The sequence below is a fragment of the Melospiza melodia genome, chromosome 1 (genome assembly GCF_035770615.1).
Source record: "Melospiza melodia melodia isolate bMelMel2 chromosome 1, bMelMel2.pri, whole genome shotgun sequence".
Classification (NCBI taxonomy): domain Eukaryota; kingdom Metazoa; phylum Chordata; class Aves; order Passeriformes; family Passerellidae; genus Melospiza; species Melospiza melodia.
In genome coordinates, this window is record NC_086194.1 from 91,559,889 (window position 1) to 91,583,122 (window position 23,234).

The window sequence follows — 23,234 nt, forward strand, 5'->3', positions numbered from 1 at the left end:
ACATGGCTCTGCACCAGAGGAGAGTTTATCTGCTTACCTCCCTGTGCAACCTGTCTAGTGTAACACAGGCCATTCCCACACAGCTGCTCCTGGGCACAAGTTTTACCATCATCTTTTACCTCCTTCCCTTCACCCCCACCAACCCCCCATTCTGTGGGCTTTCTGCCCTGAACGCTGCCAGTCAATGGAGGTGACTTTAGAAAAACAACAAGGCAATCTGCGGGGACCTTGAATTTCAACTTTATTAACCCTCAGGTTTTATATCCTTGGTGACCAAATTCTTCCTCAGCACTGTAGGGCACAGGAACATTATTTTACTAAATTAAAGAAAGGCCGGGTTGTGGTGTGCTCCCAGAGACCAGCCCATCCCCAGAGCCCTCGTTCCTATTCACTGGGGAGGAGGAAAGGGCAAGGACGCTGGTGAAAGGTTTGGAGTGCAGATCCCATGAGGAGCGCCTGAAGGAGCTGGGGGTGTTCAGCCTGGAGAAAAGGAGGCTCGGGGGTGATCTTATCGCTCTCTGCAGCTGCCTGGAAGGAGGGTGTAGCCAGGTGGGAGATGGCTTCTTCTCCCAGGGAACCAGCGACGGAACAAAAGGACACAGCCTCAGGCCGTGCCAGGTGAGGTTCAGGACATCAGGAAGAATTTCTTCACATGAAGAGTGATTAGACATTTGAGTGAGCTGCCCAGGGAGATGTCAGCCTCACCATCCCTGGCGGTATTTAAGGAAAGCCTGGACGCGGCACTCAGTGCCATGGTCTGCTTGACAAGGCGGTGTTGGATCGCAGACTGGACGTGATGATCGCAGAGATCTCCAGCTCATTTCCAACCAAACCGACCCTGTGATTTCGCAACTCTGCTCACCTTTCCCGGCTGCCGAGGCAGGAGCGGCGGGGCCGGGCCCGGCAGGGCAGGCGGGAGGCGGCCGGGCCGAGAGGGCGGTGCCGGCGGCGGCGGGAGCTGCTGAGGGCGGGACGGAGCTCGGCGCTCCCTCAGGTGAGGGCCGGGGGTCGCGGGCCTTGGCCCCGGGGGAGCGAAGGTGCCCGCGGGGGGTGCCCGGTGTGTCCCGTGTGTGTCCCGGTGTGTCCTGGGGCAGCGCCCACGCCAGGGCCACCCCCGGGGCCCCACGGGGGTCTCGGGTCGCTGCGGCGGCACCTGGAACCTTTCCCTGCGGAATGGCTCCTGCCCTCGGGGGAAGGCGCTGTCTCTTTCCCTCTTAGATGTAAACAGAAATGAATGTATTAATTTATTTTTGTATGTTTATCCAAATTTATTCCATATTTTTGTATGCTTATATTTGTTGACTTTATAGCGCCCAAAGGAGATGAAGGAAGGCTATCAAGCCTTGATCAGTGCAAATTAAACCGACTGCTGACACTTCTGCAGGGATGATGAAGGGCTGTGATGAAGGCAAATGAGCCTAAAGATTGCTCAGGTGTTTGAAGTCTGTTTCCCTATTTTACAGGTTTGGGCTTAATCGTGTCGCACTTGGAAAGATAAAGACACTTTCAGCAGATAACAAACTGGTGGTATTTAATACAGAATTATCAGGGTGAAGCTTCTTGCCAGCTTGCTTTCAGCCCAGCACAGCTTTGCCTGTACCTAATGTTTATGTAAATCGTAGGCAAGGTTTGGTAGTGACTCTGCTTACACCCACGGGTGCCCTCCTCTTAGAAACTCCCAGGACAAAGGTCACAGCCTGCTCTTCCAGACTTCCCTGTGCCAGGGGCAGCTGTGTGCACACTCGTGCAGTGCACTGGCACTTGCTGGGCTTAATGCTTTACCTGAGACACAACATTGCAGATGACGAGACTCAGTTCTTGGAGGACACGATCCTTTGCCCTGGCAGCAAAGGCAGGAGAATAAGAGCAGGCCTAGTAAATAAGCTAAGTGCAGTAAGTGTCAGGTACAAAAACATTGCTCTTGCTTGATGAAAACGAAAAGGTAAAGAAAAAACTCCTGCTTTAATGAAGTTACTTTGTAGTTTAAAGGGTTTTACTTCCTTCACCCAAAGAAGTCTGTACTAATTTTGAATCAGCATTTAATGGAAGTGACTGCTGGTCAATGAATAACTTTTAAGTGGAGCAATAAAATGAACTGGTTTTATTTCTCTGGCTCAGGAAGTTATTTTAGAAGGAAAGAATACATCTGAGAAACAAGATGTCTCATGCTGGGAGTCGATACCAAGATAAGCAACACCGGCACCATGAGAACCATAGATCTGACAGATACAAGGAAGACAGAAGAGCAAGAAAACCATACCCACACAATGCAAGGTACGTCTTTTCTTCTCAGAGAAATAGATCACAGCAGGTCTATAATGTCTGCCTTCTCTCTGCTTCTAAATAGGCTTAATTTACAATGGTAAAGAAAGCTTTTACTCAGCTGTGAAAGCGTGAGCATACTGCACTTGGAAGGGAGCTATTTTACACTTAGAAATTTAACCTTTTTTCTTTGTTTTGAGCTGGAGACAGGACAGAAAGGCTGTGTAACACAGGCAGAGATGTTAATTTCCTGGGATGATCTCAGTCAGGTTGGGTGACAAGTAGGTGAAATGTGGCTATGAGTCTTTGTACAGTTCCTGAAGACACTGGTCAGCAGGTGACAGCAAGCTGTGGCTTGCCAAATATGCACTGCTTAAATAAGAATGTTACATGACTGAGACCAGCACAGGGACTTAGTGAACTCTCAAGTTGCTGTGAACACGTTCCTGTTAATCTGAAATAAAATTACTTTCAGTAGTCACTGTCAATAGATGAGTGCTTGTTGAAGTGTCTAAGGCTGTTGGCACTTGAGAGTGGGTCAGCCCCTACCAGCACAATGAGCAGATCAACTAATGAGTTTCCAGTGCCAAGTAAACTCTTAGGCTATTGCACTTCTCCTTCCAGCCTGGCCTGGCTGCAGCACGCTAGACGTGAGCTTAGGCTGTTTTCCTTTTAGGTCATGCCAGTGCGTGGCTGCACTGTAGGAGAGAGCTCTGTAGATCCAAACACCACTGGCAAATTGGCCATGGCAGCAGAGTGTTCATCTCTGCCATTTAGTGTCTGGGGACACGACTGTAGGAGAATTTAAGAAAAGGGCAAACAGGGAGAGGAGATAAATATAATGGAGATTATTGAAAAGCTGAAATACTGAAGTACTCCCTGATAATATGCATTTTAGTAAGGAAAACAGGATGACAATAAAAGGAGCGGAGGAGAGCACTGTGTGGACTACAAGTAATACTTATGGATAAGTATAAAACACTTGAATAGTACTAAAACTATTGCATCATGAATGTAGCTAATGAATTTTTTTTTCTGTCTCTCTTAAATCATGAAAATTGGAGAGAAATGGGAAAAATGACCAGCCTAAGAATCATCCTCCGAGGCTGAATGCCTGTCCTTAGCAAAAGCAGAGATTGGCAAGCAATATAGTTGAATTATCTTGAACATATTAGAAATGAGAGTAGCTAATGCCAGTAACACATTAATAGCACAATGGAGAGAAAAAGAAAAAAACAAAAGGGCTGGAGGTTTGATGTGGGCTTTTTTTCCCTTTCATGTGTAGCATAATATAAGCAATGTGTGAGAGGCTAGCAATAAATTAAACCACCACTTTTTAATAAAGCACTTCTCTGGATTTCTTGGTTTTGCTGTTAGTTTTATGTGTTTGGACTTGTACGTCGAAAATTGATGGATGGACTGTAAAGGTTCACAGATATCCCTGTATCCACCAGGGATTAGAGGAAGGGAAGCTGCAGTTGCAAATCTGTAACAGCCGTGAAGATAATTCTTAGAGTCAAGTCAAGCATCTGGGGGCCATCAGACCCCACTAAAACTGATTGAAAAACTTTTCTGTCAGTTGTTTTGAAGGAGTTTGGCTTAACCCAACAGCATTTCCTCTGCTTGGTTCTCATGGAGTTCTCATGGGTTTTGGTGAAAACTTTGGCTGATCGATCAGAAGACCAGCAGACCCTGTAATGAAATACATGGGAAGAATTTAGTGGAAGCTGTACTTTGGGTGCCTAATACTTTCATCCCTGATGAACTAGACTTTCTAGCCAGAGTATTTCTCTTTCCAAATGCATTTCTGTCTGAAACTCCTACAGCAACCTTCCTCCCAGTGCTGAGGAGAATTACCTAGAATGGTAAAATCCTCAAGAAAAACAACAGCAAAGGTGGCCAGAACAGGCCATAGTGAGAAAAAAAGGCATCTAAAAAAAAAGATTTTTTTCCCCCTAAATGTGCTTTGCTGCTGAACATTGAGGCAGGAGGGGGGGTTGGTTTGATTTTTTGTCTTGTTTTGTTTTCTGGCAAGTAACAGGAAACAATAGAGAGAAGCAGCTGCATCAGAAGTACCAAAGGGATTGCTTTCAAGTTACTGGAAGTCTTATAAATCACACAGCTTATTTAATTTATGTGACACAGCTGCACAGGATGCTTTGGTAGTTGCACAAGACACAGGACAGAGGTCAGAAAAATCAGAAATGTTTCAGCCAAATAGAGCCGTTGGCAGCTAAACACGGAGACGTTAGCATTGGTCTTGTTATTGAATGTCTTAATTAAAATGTAAGAACTACAAAGAACATGATTTAATGTGGATGAACGAGATAATATTGGGTCTGGAATTGGATGAAGATAAACCTTAGTGAAGTGCAGTGATACTAGAAAACAAAACTACAGTTGAAAATGCTGATCTGTGGATAAGAAATTCAAGATAAAAAGGAATACAAAGAAGACTTTTAAAACTAATAATACTGAATGAGACTTAAAATACCCTTTAATAACAAACTCATCCAGCTGTACCTTGAAAAAGGCAAGCTCCAATTCTTCTTCAAATGAGGGAGAAAATTCCTGTTAGACCACACAAAAATTTGCAGCCAATGTTTCTTTTAACTTGAGTGTTAGCTCACTTTAAGGGGAAAATTGCACTTTTCCTATAAAATAACCTAAATCTCACCAACTTTAAAAATCATCAGGCTTCAGATATGGAGCTTATGTCATTGCAGAAAACTGGACCATTGTATCAATGAAGAGACTAACTGGAGACAGGAGAAATGGATCTTTTTGGGGAGGAGGGTTGATTTTAGATTCTTCTTCAATTATCTTCAAGGACCTCAAAAATTTGAATAGGCTATTTTTTCCCTAGTTTAAAATCTTTATCTGTTTATTTTAATAGCTTTTATTCTTTTAAAAGACATCTTTGTGAGAGACGCTAGTTGGAAGTACAAACACCCATTAAACAGTTGTGCTACTTTGCACGTGTCTTATGCCAAAATCTCTCTCATTTCTATTATCTGGCCTGCTATGGACTAGCTAAATTGTTTGGTTTTTGTGAAAAAGCTGTTATTTCCTCCTTCTACCTTTTGCCAGTTCAGCCAGCCTACCCAGTGAGTACACCGTTTTCCAAAATAAGGACCATTGAATGCAAATATCCTTGTGAACATGGATTTATGCAAGTTTTTGGGATATTTGCTTTCAAAACAAGCAAGCAAAAAAAGGTCAGAGGCCTGTGAAGCAAACTAGTTGCTTCCACTGAGACGAGCATCTGATAATTTCTCATGTTCTAATGTTCAGGAGGACATTAGAACATTCATTTCTCATGTTCAGGAGAGACTATGACCTAAAGTATAACCATGAGTTGTTTACTCCATTGTAGAGACATCCGAGGTGGCCAGCACTCAAGGACTTCTCCTGTTTGCTCAGACCCTTACTCTAAAACCTCAGGAGCAGCACACGAGTATTTTGGCCCACCACCAGAGTTTTATCCTCCCAAGGAGAGCTTCTCAATGAAGTGTTCAAAGGTATGCACAACAAGAGGTATGTGAGACTCTTATTGCCTGCCATCCACCCCTCTCCTTCCAAGGACTTCTCTTGGATTTGGTTTCTGTGTTTAGAAGCACACCAAAGTAGAGCTAGAGGAATATTATAACAAAAGAAAACAAATGGGGGGAAAAAAAGCTACCAAAAAAAAAAAGGCCACAAGGACTGAGAGAGTTAATGAATGGCATAACTGAGGGTTATGCCATTTTAGACACCTAAAGGCAATATTTATACAGATATTTAGATACTTGAAAATACATCTCTGGGATGTGCATCCAGAGCCGCAGGGCAGGTCATGTGTGTAATCAGCCGGCTGTGCAACAAGAGTTAGCCTTTGGGATTTAGGAATAAAATAGACATTTACATCTGTGAGCAGTTTAGAGATGGCTCTTGAAGGTTTGATGATAGTTTGTTTCCCAATCATTCTTCTCACAGTTTTTATCAATTCTGGATTTACTCCAGTTATCACTCATACATCTTTATAAAGCGTCATTGCGGGAAACAAATTTTTTTTCTGGACATGAATCCAATTAAACAGTTTTGGAGAAATAACTTGGGTTTGTCTTAGGAAGAAAGCAACTGCAACAAGGACAGAAATGACCCTTAATGTGGGAGGAAATCAGCCTTAGTAAACTCATTCCTGTAAACTAAAAAAAAAGAAGTTGTTAAAATATTCATTACCCTTGAAAGTTTTCCCTCTTTCAGGGCACTGATCATTCTCACCTTGTCTGTAGGAAAGCTCCACTGCAGTCTGAGTTGAATTTGCAGCTAGGTGCAAAATCTTTGGCTGATGTCTATAAATAGACTTTCAGTGTTCTCCAGTAGAGAGAAAAGTGAAGAGATTAGCTGTTGGAAGTAAATTAAAGCACATATGTTAGATTTTTTCTTCACTCCATGTAGGAAACTTAAGTAGCACAATCAATTTAGTATTTCTCTGTATGTGGATCTGTGAATAATTTTAGGAGTGAGATGAACTATTTTGTCTTAAAAATATGTTATGTGTATTAGTATGCAGTTTGGTTTTCATTTTCAGATGTAACTGCAAACATTAGTAAAAGTTTAATGACATGGAGCCATACTGATATTTTATCTATTATAAAATTGTATCATCACTTTCTTCTTTAAACAAACTGAATTATTTTAACTTGTCTGAAAAGCTGCATAAAACTCTATGTCCTATTTTATCAGAGCTTTAGAAAAATGGAGTGGCAAGTTAGTTTTAGTTTCCAGTTTCACTGATAGCTTGGACTTATGGATAGCTTAATATCAATATCTGGGGGGTTTTCCCCCTGCATTTGCTTTTCATTATTTCAGTGCATTAAACATAATTAAGATTTTTTAAACGTCCTAGTTTTTGGATGAATCAGTTGATAATGATGATTTTACTCCCACCCCTCCCCCAGGTATTGCTCAGTGTTTTCCAAAAATTTCATGTCTGAGCTTGCAGTGGAGGAGGGAAAAGAGATCATGCAGAAAATAAACTCTTTTATTAGCAACCTTATTTCAAAAAATAAAATATATTGAAGGTTAATAAGATTGTGAGAATGTTACTCTCCTGTTTAGTTTCTGGAAGTACCAAGATTTAGCAGACTTTACTAGAATTGTTTTGCAGAATTCTGTATTCCCTGCAGTTATGGTAGATGCTGTAAATGAACAACATGGATTGTTTACTAAGAAGTCAGTACTTTGGAGATGCAACACTTTAGAGCATGAAATGTTCCTGTAAATACTTATTAACCATCTCCTTCTTTTGCCAGTGATTTATCAGCACTCTGGTGAAATTTCCCCTTCCCAATCACCATAATTTTAAAATAAACTAGACTCAAACAAGGCTGGGAAATCAAGTGATGAAACACAGTCTTTCCCAAAGCAACAACTGAAATGTGAACCTCAGTTTTTGACTGTCCACTAAGTAGTTGAGCTTTGGGGCTTTTATCTTTTGCCTAGCAGACAAACACCTAGGTTATGTTCTTTATGCATTTTGAGCAGTTCAGCAAACTGCTAAAGCAGTTTGGCAAACTAGAGAGGAATTCTATACAACCAGAGTTATGAATAGTATTTGCTTCACCCAGATAGTTCCCCCTTCATCCATGGTTTTACCAGCTATATCCCAAAATCTCAAAGCTGAATTTGAGAAATAAGCAGCTGGATTTTTTAGGGATCCTTTAAACAGCTTAGGACCTTAGGATGCTTTAGAACCTCATTCTCCTGCCTTTGTTATTACCCCTGTCCCTCCCTATTCCCTGTCCCCTTTTTTTCCCCCCACAACCACATTAGGACAATAAACCCAAATATAGTGGAAGAAAAAACTGATACTGACCCCTTTTGCTGGTAGGAACATTTGATACCATCTAAGAAACTTCAAAACAATCTGCTCTTTTTTAATCCTTCCATCTTGAAAACAGAAGGAGAAAAAAGTCTGTTAAAATATTATATGAGGGATACCTATTCAAAGCCATTCAAGTGGGATCACAGGGATAGCAGTGCTGCATCATACAAGGCACTTCATCACTCTTCCCCCCAAAAAATGGACTAAAGTACAAACTTAGGAGGACCATCAAAGTTTGGACCAGTAGAGAGTAAGCTGTCTTCTGGAACAGACTCCAGACTTTGGATTGGTGGAATTTCCTGAACTGGAAGACTGAACTCACATCTGTTGTGTTTAATACCTCTTTACAGGCCTATGAAATTGGTTTAATTCTCTGCAGAATCTCTTTTTTAAATGTTTGACCTTCACATTGCCTTAAGATAAGGAGTTCCAGAGCTTCACTTGAAGTACTACTGTTTCATTCCTTAGAATGTTTAAAAGAAGGTGTTTCTGATTCTGATGGTATTCTAAATATGTAGTGATAATCTCATATATTCAGCTTCTCTATGAGATTTATGGTTTTAGAATGAAGTCTCCCCTTTTTCCCTGTGCCCCTATTGCTTCTTCACAGATTGAACAATAGCCAGCTTTGGTCAGTTTTCCAGTCTTATACCTTTTCCAGGTCTACCACACCTTTTTGAAATAGGCTGACCAGAAATGCAGTAAAAATTCCCTATAAATTCCAGAAATAATCAGACATCTGCCTAAAGGCTCTGGTTCTGTAATCCTATTCTAATGCTTCCTACCTTTTGTGTGGTGTTTGACTGTCAGTGAACACTGAGCTGATGTCTTCAAAGAAAGCTACCTGAAATGGAAATGCTTTGCTTAGAACCCATCTGTGTGCTCTGTCACAGGGGCATTGGTGTTTGTGGGTGTTTCTGTACAACCATGAGGTGGAGGTTGCTTATTAAACACTGATTTCATTAATTGCTCATTCAAAGCTTGAGCTCTTAGCAGCCTACCAATTTTACTGTTGGCAAGTATGAAGAAATTTTTATGATTATTTTTATTAAAGCAGACTTCACCATCTCAGTTTTCAATCTTTTCAGTTCATTAGTCTGTGCATCCACCACAGTATTTCGGTATGTAGTTTTGAGCTGAACATGCTTGGAACTTCCACTTGCAGATCTTTGGGCCATATTGCAGAGCAGACCCAGGGTGCACAAACAGTATTTTCTTTGGATAGAACTAAATGAAAGGTGAGCTGTAACTACTAGCAGGCACTCTGTCCTTTGGAACAAAGTAGAGCCAAAAAGAAATACTTCTCTCTCCCCAGAAAATGCCTGTCCTGTAGTCCCTGTGTCTTCAACAAGATTTGCAACTCTGCAAATCCCCTCCCACTGCACTGCCAACATGGGCACACTGGTGATAGGCAGCACAAGCCAGAGATTTCTCCCTTAACTCTAGTTGCCTGAAAACTGGCTGCTTCCTTTTTATTATCCTTTAACCACTGCTAACCAGTGAAATGATTGTTTATCTCACAGGAGCTTGGGTCCTTTAAGCTTGTGTCATTTCTTCATATATCTGCTGATTCTTTTAAGGGACTTGCCTGTAAAACTCTTGACTATTCCCCACTATGCTGTCTTTATGTCTAGTTTCTAGATGTTGGGTAATTTTACATAGAAAAGCTACACTTGTGGGCCTGCAGGTTACAGATCAAAAGGCTGTGGAAACAGAAGTGTGCCACCTTCTGTTCCTGCAGTAGTGAAGCAGATTGAGGGGACAGCTTATAGACTTATCAAACTGCCTAGATGCACTGTATAATTTCTGGGAATTTGAAATAAACTGTGATAAAGACAAACCTTTCATTAAGTAAAGAACTGCTGCTTGCAATAGCCATTTCTTACTGCTTACACACAATATATTACATATGTCATTTAAAGCAGCACCTCTTAAAAACAACAAGAGTTTTTTGACCTGGGGATGCTTAAGGCTGAAATTCTGTCAGAAGGAAGCATTCAATTTGCTTTTCACAGTGCAAGTAAAATTTATGTAGTTCTCTCTTCTGTGTAGAAAACCTAAATTAGTAACCATTTTGCCTTTCAAATAACTCCCCTAGATATACTTAAAATATAACCAGATTCAGTGCTTTTGTTTAGCAGATGGAATGAAAAAAGTGTTCAAGGTTGGCTGCCTTCCTTCACCTCAGGGAAAGGAAAAGCTGAGTTGAACCCAGGAGTGAATTGCTGATAATAAATTGGCCTCAGATATTTGGTCACTTGACCTTCAAAACTTTTAATTTTCTTTTTATTATATTTATTATATTGGTGTGAAAGAAGTGGAGCAATGCAATTCTTGGATAATGCCTCCTGTAGTTTTTCTTAAACAGCGAACGTAAAATTAAGTTTCTGCCATCTTTGGTCAGTATGTGACTCAGAAAATTACTTGTGCTTTTGCTTTCTATAGAATTGTACTGTGCTGGTCATGATTCCTGAGCAAATAACTTTTTTTCTTTTTTTTTCACCCATTTGGCCTTTAAGGGAGACAACACTGAAAAGGTTACGAAACAGTTTGTGAGGGAGCAAGTATAATTGAATCCCTGTTCTTTGCTGCTATGAATACAGCTTTGCTCCTTGAATAGTGTTAGATTTCTTAAGCATATTGTAGGCACTTCCAAACAATCATGCCTTTAGCCTACATTCTAACATCCACAATTGTTAAAACCTTCAGACCAATTTCCTCTCAGAAAAAGACAGCATTATGGTTTGTAACAACATGAAAAGTCTCCAATTTCAAGCATAGCCAGGAGGAAATATCAAACTGAATTTCTTTGGAGGAGGAAATAGAATTAGGGAGTAACAATGACTTTCTCCAGGATACATTCATGCACTAACAAGCCGGCGTTAATTCAAATGTAAACATCTATAAGCTTTTGTTTTTACAAAACAGTCAGTTTTTTTCCCCTAGAGCTATGCATGCTGGGAAATACTCATAGAGTAGAAAAAAATACTGAGATGAAAAGTTAGCCAAGACACAAGGTTCACACAAATAAAAACTCGCTTTGAGTTATGCCATTGTTCTCAGCCATAATGCTGCTGTTGTTTCTTGTGCTATGTTGTGATACTGTTCCTCCTGGAGTCAGACGTGGGAGCAGGAGGGGGAAAACATTTTGTGGAGGACTCGTATCGCTTTCAGTGCCCTGGAGATGTTGGGGGAGAATAGTGGTCTGCAAGAGGCATTGGACTGAAGTAAAGAAATCTCCTGTACCCTCAGGGATGCACATCCAAAAACACTGAAGGGTCATTAAATGTGCATAGTGCAGGTAACTCTGTGTGTGAAAACAAGCATTTGCCAAGTACATTCAGCAGCACGTTGCATCTTTTGGCAATGCAGGACACCTGTATTCCTGTGGGAGCACCAAACAGGATTAGAAACTGTTGTGTTTTGTAGTCACCATCTTCACATTTTGCCCCCGCAGTGTGCTGTGCTTAGTTCCTTTAAATTGTGCCCAAAGCTGCTGAACACTGTTCCTGTGGCAGTTAATTTCCATGTATTTCTGCCTAAGAAGGGAGCACTAAGGTCCCCTGTAGTCTCATTGTAATTAGACAGCTTCCCCTTCTATCTTTTACAAAGTATATTTTAAATACAGTGTGACTAACAGGCTGAAGTTGCCATCAAGTTTTTTAATCTTGTAATTGTGCAGACAGATGATATTAATAGTGGGAATTGGATGGAGCTGTGCAGATTAAAATAATCCCAGTTATTCAAAATGCTTACTTAAAGCAGCAGAGTAACAAGATACAGCAGCAGAGCTGCAGGTAACCTTCCTTCCTGTTCTGATGTTAAAGTATTTCATTTGGAGCTCAGTCCTCTTCACTGTGAAATACAAACAGCCTTGAGCAGTTGGCTCTATAAAAACACTCAGGAGAGCTACACTACTTGCAGATGCCAAATCCTACCTTTAGCAAACTGTTGCCTTGCCAACACTCGGGACTTCACTCTGCCCACGTTTTCATATGAAATTATTTTCATCCACCTTTTGGCATTGTGCTAACATGTACACGGTTGTTTTTAGAGAAGGGAGAGCTGCAACTGAGAAGACTCACTGGAGTTGGCAGGGGAAGATGCTGGCAAAGTTGCTGTTAGCTGTTAGGTGTGTGTTAGACTCCAGTCCATGCTTCCCATACTGGCAAATCTTAGTTAGGTTTGCTCGCTGCCATTACAGAAGAAGAGTTACAGCATCTTTCCTGTGAGAGAACCAGGTTTGTCTTCCCTACATCTGACCCAAATTATGGGAACAAAGGGAAACTCTTCTCTTTAAAAAGTGGCTCACAAAGCCAATTGATACAGCAGACAGACTATCTATTGAATGTAGCTCTATTTCTCGAGCAAGTGATCCTAGCTCTCTTAAAGGGGAAAAATCCACCCAGACAGGAATGTTGCTCACCAAGTGTGACAACGTACAATTAGTGAAGTGAATGAGAAGCTCGGGTTCACAGGTGCCTCCAACCTGACCCACCTTCAGCCAGGCTATGATTACTTAAAGAGCAATAACACCCCAATCTTTGTACTTTCTAAAGGTGGCTCAGTTTCAGTTCAAACAGAGGGAGTGGCCATGGAAAGTTGGCTTACGGAACAAGAACCTTTCATTGTTTTCTGAACTCCTTTTAAAAAAACTCCTGCAAGCTGGTTTCAATACCAAGACACTTGTTTACTACTTGAAAGAACTATTGGTACATTAAGAAAAAAAGGGGAAAAAAGGCCATTTCCTGAAATGTAGACTGTGAGGTGACCATACAGGGACCTACCAGTGCTACAAATAGAATGCATCCTTTTACAGTGGTTAAATTTAAGCAGTAGTGTCAAATACTACAGTTTAATGCAAGATCTTTTGCTTCCCACCCTCTCCAAAATTAGGAAAGATGACTCATGCTCAATTAGCAGGAGAGAAATCAAGAACATTCTAGAAGTGATGCTTTAAAGAACTACTGGGTACAAGTAAACCATAGCTGTTTTTCCCAGGCAAGGGCTGGGTTGTATTGAAACTGTCTTACAGTGGTGGGAAAATATGGGGATAGAGGATGATGCAGTAATTCTACAATTTAAGTCCACCCTTTCCTGTGAAAATTGGACAGCACTTTTAGAGGATGGGAAGTTATTAAGCAGAAAGAATAGAGCAGGTGGGATAGTTGTTCTTTAAGGGAAGAGGATACACAGAAAAAACAGGATAATACATTTGGATCTGAGCACTCAGTGAATGCAAGACTTCTCTGAGTCATTAAAACCAAGGCTGGTCATCCTTTGAGATTTCCTAACAGTGTGATTATCTTGACTAAAGAGACACAAATTATTAAAAGGTTATTATAAAGGTTTTTTTTCTAGAGCACATAAATAATTTAATTTTCCCAGTTTTAAACTATTTTTTCAATGATTTCCAGTAAGATGGATATCTCAAATGAGCATAAGTGTGTTGGGCACATCCATGCAATTTAAATGCATTTGGCTCTGAGTATGTGCATCCCTTGGGTCCTCTGAAAAGCCAAGATTTTGTTGGTGTTACATTGCCTAATTCTTGTGTTTTAGGGTTGGGTTGTTTTTTTTCTGCCTTTGATTTTAGCATGACTAAGTGAGAGCTAATTCCCACCACTGGCTGAAGAACACAGAGACCTGCAAAAATAATAGTGGTATGGGGGCTTGGGGGGCATTTCTTTGTTTATGAAAAATCTGTGTATTGCCCTTATTCTGCTTTAGTGAAGCTGGTTGAATTCTTGTTACTGGTGTCAGTAAGATCTTGCTTTCGACATAAATGGAATAATGGTATTAAAAGAAAGGTATTAAAACATCTTTGCATCCAGATTTTATATTTTTGATCTCTTGCAACTTTTGTCTTCATTTCTTTTTCCTTGTTCAGTTCTCCTCCTCTGTTTTGATTTCTCCCCATTTCTGTCACATTTTGTCCCCTTCCAAAAGCAGAACCAAACCCTGCTTTACTTTGAATTTTTTTCCCTTTCTCCTTATCTTTTTCCTCCTTCTACTGACTCAGTTTAGCAGAGGGGTGACCGAAGCTGCATTGAACTGTGCCTTCAGTCTCTGGGGAATGCCAAAGCTGCACTGGCAAGAGATTTCTCCCTTTGGGATCCTTTTCAGGAGTGACTGCTGCTTTTGTAAGTTGCTGTATATGTTCAAAATACTTGTCTTCTCCTTTTTGAGGGGTAAAAGAAAAAACATAAAGATTACCTCTGAAAAGCAGAAAGCTTTTACTCAAACAGGGGGTGGGGGGAAAGAAACAAAATACAGCTTACAGTGAAAAAGGCTTGGAGAAAGATTTTTCATGTGTGTTGTAGCTTCTAACTCCTCTCTTCCCTTCTCCTGGAGCGACCCCTAATGGGATGCGACATGGGTACCTCTGACCTGTGTGTCACCAGCCCTGCCACTGGGATCCAGGTGTCCAAGGATGGCAGCCACACACCCCCAGGGCTGCCCTGGGTCCTGCTGGTCCCAGTGGTATGTGGTCTGCAAAGGAAGCAGAGGGAGAAGGCAAGCCAAAATGGAGGGTGGTAGACATAGAATATTCTGGAAGTACACAGTGATGTTCACTGAAGAGGAGGGAATGATACAAAAAGAGAGAGGAGGAGGAGTCCATGTGCATTCAGTGGAGGAAGAAGGTGACTTCTGTCCCAGGTACAGTGGAGGGAGACACTTTGAAGGCCTTTTCCATTAGTATGGCCCTCATGGGATCAGGGGAGTTCAGATGAAAGAGCCAGAGCTGTCTGTACTGCAAATTCATTTATGGCAACTGCAGAAACAAAGGGACAAGCAAGAATTGACCATTCTACTTTATGTACACGTGTGTACACACACCATGACCCCCTCACCTGAACATCAGAGCTGCCCTGCTACAGTGCCTGGGTGGAAATTCCTCTTTAGGGCTTCTGACATGAGACTTGAGTGCACAGCTGAGTTGCTGGGTACCACACATTCAGCCACAGTGTGGTCTTATGAGGCAGAGCACATGGATTTAACAGTTCACCTCACCTGAGAAGGGGAGTTTCTGGTCCTTCTCTGGTCCTTCTCTGGTCCTGGCTGTTACTGCCCTTGCTAAACTCATGCCAACACGATTGCTCATCAGATATGCTGTGAGTCACCTCAAGAGGCTAAAGCTGCAGAACAAAACCAAGAAAAGAGTTAAATAGTTTCCTGCTATTTTTAATTTATTTGAACAGCTCTTAGAAGGGCCTAATGTGGAGGTAAGGGAGAAAAGTAGTGACTGCCCAGCCATGAGTGGGAGCTGTTAAAGTCAGCTGCCTGTGGGTCTGTACCCTTAACCAGCCCACGTGTCAGCTTTGCTGGATGGTCAGGCCCACATTTGACAGAAGATAAAACCATTTTTCAATGAGTTGATGCCATGGAAATATCCCAGCAAGGAGAATAAAGGGAAAGAAAAAGTGAATAGTACATAAATAGTATAAATTGGAAGGCCATATCATTGGTTATAGCAGGAAGTGTACACACAGCAAAAGACAGCTGCAATCAATAAAAATTAACAACTAGGATACATTGTAGTTACTATCCACTGTAGATTTTATGGAACTAATGAAACAATTCTCTGTAAATCTCTAGCAACACCCACTTCTAGATTGCAGCCCTTCTCCTCACCTTCAGTGCTGAAAAACAGTGCAGGAAAGAGGCATTGGAAAGGAAATAGCAATCCAGGAGCCCTAACAGGACTCCTGTAATTTATTCAGTAAGGAGAGTGCTCATTCCTAAAGCCAGGTGTTGATGGTGCTGATTTTAATACAAATACAAATGTGCTGATTTTAATACTAATGAGTAACATTTTAGGTAAATCCAAATATGTTGAACCTGAAAAAGGAAAAAAATAACTAAACCAATAGAATTCTGAGCTGTTCAGCCCTTTGGTTATTTTATACTTAAATCTTGCAATGCATTCAGTGTTGCATGGGATTAGGGAATTACTGTAGAGATAAGCAACTTCCCTAAGGAAGACCTTTTGATTTCTGCAGATATAACTCCAAGACGACATGGCTAACTGGCCTGTGAAAGCAGAAATGGCAGGGCAGAATCAGAAGCGTGGCCAGTAACTCAATCCTTTCCAACAGCAGCACACTGCTTGACACAGGTCACTGCTAGGATGTGTGTGACCATACCTTGGCAGAGCTAAGATTCAAAACTTACCTGTCCTTTTATTCCTTACTTCTCAAATCGGTCTCTATCCTGTTATACTCTATACTCTCTCTCTCTCTCTCTCTATATATATATATATATATACTCTGTATACTCTCTATACCCTATCCTGTTATAATGTAGGATTTTGTATGAGCTTGTAACTATCATAGATTAGGGCTGCAAGAGGCTTTTAGGGTTACAGGGTTGGAACATACTGTAAGGCTTAATATTTCCATCAAAGCCCTGGTGATTATACAACGTCTTAGGCATTTCCACTAATTGTCTACTACGTTTATAAACCCAGCTGGCTGTCATCATAGACCTGTAATTCATTCTACATACTGCTTATCATTTTAAAATTGTCTTTAATACAGGAGGCTTTGTTCTTGCACTTTCTTTAAAAAAAATCCAAGTTAATCCAGATGATACAAGTGATTGGTGAAGCAGCTGCTGCTGAACCTCTCTCCATTGTTTAGTCACTCTAATCAATTCTACAGCAGGCGTGTGTCACAACTGTGCGGGTACATACAAAACCTGTCCAACCTGAAAGCCCTGTCTAAGGAAATTTTTCAGGAATGCCTTTAAAGCATCTACTGCTGTGGTCAAAAATACAGTAGACCTGCACTGATCACATTTGTCATCCCGTTATCAGTCAGCTCAGCAAAGTTAAGGGGTGGCATACAGAATGTGTGTGAACACACAGAAAGTTTTAGAGCAGCATCACTGAGGATTGGGGTCAGTTATAAATGTGGGGAGGTTAGCAGCAGGCGGTGACTACTTTGAGAACAGAAAATTGCCTTTTCCAAAGCTCAGCAAGGTGAGGTGGAGGAAAAGTTGATGCTTGGCAGATCAGGGGGCCTCAGTACACACAGATGAAAAGGAAATTCTGAAGTCAGCAGCTGACTGATCATGAGTTCCCAAATACCAAGTAGCCAAACATACTTAAAATTTATGTTTCCCTTAATTAAATGGTCTTTCCTCCACGTAGACTTGTAAGAACTGTTTCCTGCTGCAACATCTATGAAATCAATAGTCAGCCTTTAGAAAGGGAAGTGCCCTCCTGTATCCAACACTGTCACACTAAGGGCCTTGAGGATATAAGTTGACTCCGTGTATTTGGAAGGTATAATGTACAACTCAACTGAGTAGGCAGAAAAAATCCCCACCTGATTGAGTTCCAATTAATGTTCTGCACAGCTACTACTCTTTCAAAATACTATGAACAGTCCTAGTAAAGTGATGACTCTTTACCTATTAAAAATGATGCGTCTTTTGGCTGAATTATTTGAATTTGGTACAAGTTCCAAATCCTAACTTCAGGGCCAAAAGTTAAATTTCTCTCTGCATTTAGCTCCACAAACATGTCCTTTAAAATGCTTGAAGCCTCCTGAAGAGATTTGGTAACCAGCACAGATATTGCCCTGCTTCACAGAAGTGGTTGTGCAGAAGGGTCAAAGAAAAGGCACGCTGCCATGCAGAAATCAGCATCACCTCTGAAGAACACAGAACACATACACAGAACTGCTCACTTGGTTCCTCTTGAACAAGGGGAAAATTTTTGTCTGCTCTAACTAACGCTACCTTCCTGTGCAGAGCAAGTGGCAGCAGGAAAGGACTCATTACCTTAGCCTTCTGTGGGGGGAGTAAGAAGGGGCAGAATGGGAATATCTGATAATCCTTCATTTTGGCTGTCACTGCCTTGCTTTGGTTAGAAGCATCTGGCAACACAAGAGAGGAATTTGTTTATTTCCCTTGTGTTCCTGCTTCAGCCCTTCCTTTTCAAGCCCACACGGCCTTGACAACAACTGAGCCATTGCTCAAGAGGGAAATGCCATGTGGATCAGCACTAGTAGCATAAAATGAAAGTCTGTGTGCAAACCACAGATCCTGCTCTGCTTTAAAGACAAATATAGGACCACTGCGTCAAGCGTCTTACATACTTGGCTGTCAGACAGCAATGGAATAATAAGATTTACAATTCTGTAATTAACTTCAGAACTTTGGAGCAACACGCCTGACACGCTAAGGGTTTTCATTTCCCCTGTAGGCAACTCTAGCTGTGCTACGCTTCAACATCCGTCATGTTTGCTAATCTTAGTCTGACCCCTAGTGAGCTGTCACAGAATAATCAGATTTATCAAACATGAGGCAGCTTCCTGAGAGGCTGCTACCACAAAAATAAGTAATTTCTCCCCTTTTCAGTTCTGAGTTTTGTTTGTATTTTTTCCCTTAAAGATACTTGGTTACTATTACTAGTAGCCTAACATAAGAAAAAGTGAAAAGCCAACTCAGAAGTTGTAAGGCTTTCTTCTGAAGGTCAGGGTGTGAAAGAGTGCATATGACCTAGTATCAAATTCACTTAATTTATTTCTGCATACAAGGTGAGTTTTGCTTCCTTACCCTTACTCTTCTTTTTTGCCTTTTTTTTTTTTTTGTGCAATCAGAAACGCCTTCAGAGTTACGAGTGATTTTTGTCTCTTAAGGAGATAGAGTGCAAGTTGCATCTGGTTAGATAGTAAGTTGAAATTAACAAATACCTTCACAGAAAAAAAAAAAAAGGTGTAAGTTCAAGTAGTAAATGTGTTTTGAAGGACTGAAGTAACATGCACGATTTTTCAAGCTGTTAGAAGCTTCTAGGTTTTTGTCAGCATCAGCCTCAGCATTTTGTTCATACTGGATATTTCTTGCTCAGTGTGTTTATGCCAAGTAGTTACAGGCCAAAATATAATCACTGTGCGCTTGCCTTGGCAGTAACACAAGCACTGTAAAATTTTTATGGATTTCTTTTCACTGCATGAAGATCCATCTATCAAGCACACTGACAAATTAAAAAAAGTAATTTGCCCAGCCTCCAAAATGTACCCGCGAGAGTTCAGGCTTCTCTTTTTTTTTTTTCCCCAAGTACTTTTCTGTAGCTGTAGCCAAGAGGAATATCTCAGTATTAGTACTCTCTGTCTATGATTTTGGTGTACTTCTGTCACCCACGGTTTGCACAAGATGTGGTTTTGACACCTATTCCCATCGTTCTGCTCCTCCCAGGCATTTTGAAGTTCGTGGAAATCACGGTTAACCTCCTGGTGCTGATTTGCGTGGGCGCTTCCCAAGCCTCCGTTGCAGGCTTCACGTCCCTCGGAGGTTTTGGATCCTTTAACCTGAATTCAGCCTACAGCCCCTTTGAGGGCACGGAGCTGCGGGAGGTGAGGGAGCTGGACACGCAGTTCACCCAGATGAGAGCCCCTTGCGTGTACGGCGGAGTGGCCTTCAGCTTGACAGCGGCCACGCTCACCCTCGTCTTCCTCGTCGTGGGGGCAAAACCCATCCATCAGCTCCGGACGGGGCTGCTGCTAGGTGAATGTGCCTTCAGCCTGCTGGCTGGCCTGGCGTACGTGGCGGCCGTGGGGCTGTACCTGCACTTTGTCAGGCAGGTGAACGCCACCGAGGTGTGCAGGAGGCGCGAGCGGCTCTACGCGCGCCGTGGCTACACCTCCATGAACTGCGACGTGCAGGGCGGCGACGCGGCCGTCGGCCTCTTCGGGGTCGTGGCTTCCTGCCTGTACTTTGCCAGCTTTGTGCTCTGCATCCTCGCTATCCGCACCGTCCGGGCCTTCCGGAGCCACGTGGCCAAGGCTCAGCACAGCCCCAAGGGCAGCCTTAGAGACAGAAGCGTCAGAAACCAACACACCGCACACAGGAACTCTGAAAGCTCCCACAACGTCCAGGCTCTCGCCACGTTAGTGTGAAATCAGCTCTGGGACTGTGCCAGAGAGCTGAGGCTTCAGCAAAGGATGGACACTCACAAACAGGCAGCCAGCCCACAGTATATTTTCCTGCAAGGTGCTGAAGTGTGCATTGAATCACCAATTGCAACCATACTGCTACAACACGATGTAATAAAATCGACATTGAGTGACTGTTTTAACAAGGATTTCTGCACCGGTCTCTCAAGCTGGACTCCTGCATTTAAAATGTTTTTCATTGTAATGTTTTCATCCTGCACAGAGCAAATCCAAACAGCAGTGGGCTTTTAACAGGTTACAACTGCGTCGCTGCCAAACTTGAGCTAACAACCACTTCTTTCCCTCTCCCCTGACATAGGGAATTGAACACACAGCTAGGATGGGCAGCTTTCAACAGATCCTCTGTCTGTTGTGTGTCCTGTTCCTTTATCCTACAGTGCTCACAAAGCAAAGAGCACCCGAGTGCTTCTCTGAATCCTGTCCGAAGTTACACTTGTAACCTTTCTTGCCTGGGCTAGTGAAGCGTTTTATCTTTGGAGTCACGGGGGTTTACTCAGGCCGATCATGTGCTCCCTGAGGAATGCCGCTGGGGGAACTAGCTGCAATGTCAAAGGCAGCATTCAGGGCCCTTATCCAGTTTCCTACTAGGTTTTCCCATCTGACTGAGCACAGACCAGAACCTGAGAGGCATCACGCTGGTCAGGTATCAGCTCAGTAAAGACACCATTTGTTTCTGTAAGCACCTAAACGAGGTTTGGCTTGCTGACTCCACAGCCAGTAGTGGGCAGAGCCTGAATCAGGAACATGCTGCCTGTCCTGGGAATGCTGTAACAATGACAGAAAGTACATGTATCCTTCCAATATCTAAACAGGCAAAGCATGAGTGAACAGCAGTAATTGTATGCCCCAGGGCTGAGAAAATAAATTTAAGAGAACATCTTTCAAGAGTCCTTTGTTTGAGGCAGATGAAACAGATCACTGGTCCTCAAAGAGGAGGGAGTGGGAGAAAGAAAAGGCTGTTCTTCAAGTGCATAAGATCTGTCAGCTTGAGAGGAGGGAAAGCTCTGGCCGTTTTCATTCTTTTCAGTTTTGTCTGGCTCACAATCATTGCCCAGATGAGACTTTTCTGAACCAAAGTAGAGCTTGTTCACTGCATACTTCATACATACACGTATGTATACACACACACAGAGATCTCAAAGGATTATGTTTGAGGCCAAACAAGAAAGTGTTATGGTTCTGATTAGAAGTGATTACATGAGCCTTTCCAATAAGTACCATTTATGTAATTCCTGAAACATCTCTTTAACACTTTGAACACCAAAAAGCTCCAAAGCAATATTGTACTTATGGAGAGACAGGAATAGAGTTTTTCCAAACTGGCTATGACTCACAGTCATCATGGAGTCAGGAAATTAGGACTTTGATTTCTAGCTCTTTGCCAAAGCCCAGACCTTCTCTGGTATGCTGTAATCAGCTACAAAGTCTGTTCCAGGGATGTCTGGCATGCAGCTAAAGCTGCAGCTGACCACTTGTTGGGCATCTCTGCCTGCACTCCTGTTCTGTGCTACCTCTACATCTTGCGGAGTTTGAAAGCAGGCTTGGTTACACAATGACACACTGTTATTAACTTACACAAACAACACAAAAGCAGCACCTTGAAGTGACAAATTCAAAAGCTTAGGAAATGTTGCAGGTAAGAATGCATGAATTTAAATTGGTCCTTAAATACATGCACAATATGAATTTTAATCTCAGGGCTTCTTATTCTGTCCCATTCATTTTGGGATGCTTGCCTGCCATCACTGTGTAAAAGCAATAATCTTCTTCGTAGCATCGATTTCTTTTTTTATTTTCTTTTTTTTTTTTTTTTGCTTGTCTCTTTATTCCCCATGTCTGTTGTAAAGGCCTCATTTGCTGCAAGGTATTTCAGTCTTTGGAAAATGGTGCAGAGCTCCACTGTGGACTGTTTCTGTGGTGTTCCTCCCTTGGACACCCGAGTCCCTCACAGTCGAAACATTTTGGGTCCCTTTCCTGTTAGCAGGAGCAGCTTTAATGTGTTTTACATGGAGAGTCAAAAAGTAGGTGCTGAATACAGGTCAGTCCCAATCACATCCTCTCAGCTCCTCACCCAGTTGCTTCCCTGGGTGAAGGGACCCTCATCATCCCCTCTTGTTTCTAACATTTACAGCCTCAAGTTTATTCTTTATAACAAAACTAATTCTATTCTCTTTTAATCTAAAATGGTTTCCCCTTGCCCTGTTACTACAGGCTCTAGTAAAAAGTCTCTCTCCACATTTTTCAGCCCTCCTTTATATATTGAAAGACAAAAGGATCTTCCCAGAGCCTTCTTTTCTTCAGGATGAACTACCCCAACTCTCTCTGTCTTCACAGCCAGCCCTCTGATCATTGACCTGGCCCTCCTATGGACTCTCCCCAAAAGGTCCATGTCCCTTCTGTGCCGGTGACCCCCCAAGCTGGATGCAGCACTCTGGATGGGGTCTCACCACAGCAGAGCCCAGGGACAGAATCTTCCCCTTCACCCTGCTGGCCATGCTGCTTTTGGTGCAGCCCAGGATATGATTTGCTTTCCAGGCTGCAAATGCACACTGCCAGTTCAAATCCATTTTTATGCACTATTTTTTATCCCTCCTGTCCTTCTCCACAGGGCTGCTCTTGATCCCTTCAGTCTGTACTGATCCTGGTGATTGTCCCAGCCCAGGTGCAGGACCTTGCACTTGGCCTTATTTGAACTTTGTGAGGTTCACTTTGGCCCAGCCCTTAGGCCTGGAGACCCTGACAGGTGGCTGTGGATGGCATCCCTTCCCCCAGCCATTCCAGCTGTCAGCCTGACATCATCAACAAACACACTGAGGTCCTGAAACACTGCAAGCAAAGGGACCCCAAAGAAAGCCACAACCCAGTGATTGACAGTTTCCTGAAAGTTTTCTGCCTCAAATTTGTTTCCTTCCTTGATACCATGAAGAAAGATTGTTAAGAAATAATTGTGAAGAGGTAATAAACAGTGTCATTTCCTCCATTCACCTTCACTGAAGGAAGTGGAGAGGAGAGGGGAAAATCCCAGAAATACTTCTCAGGGGACTAAGGCAGGAAAGAAGCAGCTTTCTTACCTGTTGGGGTGAAGGAGAAGCCAAATGCCATCAGAACAATCCAAATCCCCCTGCTTTCCAACTATAACA

The 23,234-nt window shown here is 42.3% G+C and overlaps 1 protein-coding gene across 3 annotated transcripts; it reads left to right on the forward strand.

Annotated features, from left to right (window-relative positions):
• The first annotated feature begins 945 nt into the window (after positions 1-945).
• Positions 946-21,867, forward strand: LOC134421300 (MARVEL domain-containing protein 3-like). 3 transcript variants are annotated; one of them, XM_063162049.1, is made up of 5 exons: positions 946-994; positions 2,119-2,274; positions 5,639-5,783; positions 14,154-14,274; positions 19,337-21,867. In XM_063162049.1, the coding sequence occupies exons 2-5, from the start codon at positions 2,159-2,161 to the stop codon at positions 20,035-20,037; spliced, it is 1,083 nt and encodes a 360-aa protein (XP_063018119.1). In that variant the 5' UTR covers positions 946-994; positions 2,119-2,158; the 3' UTR covers positions 20,038-21,867. The 3 variants fall into 3 exon arrangements, with proteins under 3 accessions (XP_063018119.1, XP_063018110.1, XP_063018128.1); XM_063162040.1 differs by lacking the exon at positions 946-994 and adding an exon at positions 1,732-1,942; XM_063162058.1 differs by lacking the exons at positions 946-994; positions 14,154-14,274 and adding an exon at positions 1,735-1,942 and having other exon boundaries at positions 5,639-5,799.
• Positions 21,868-23,234: the final 1,367 nt, after the last annotated feature.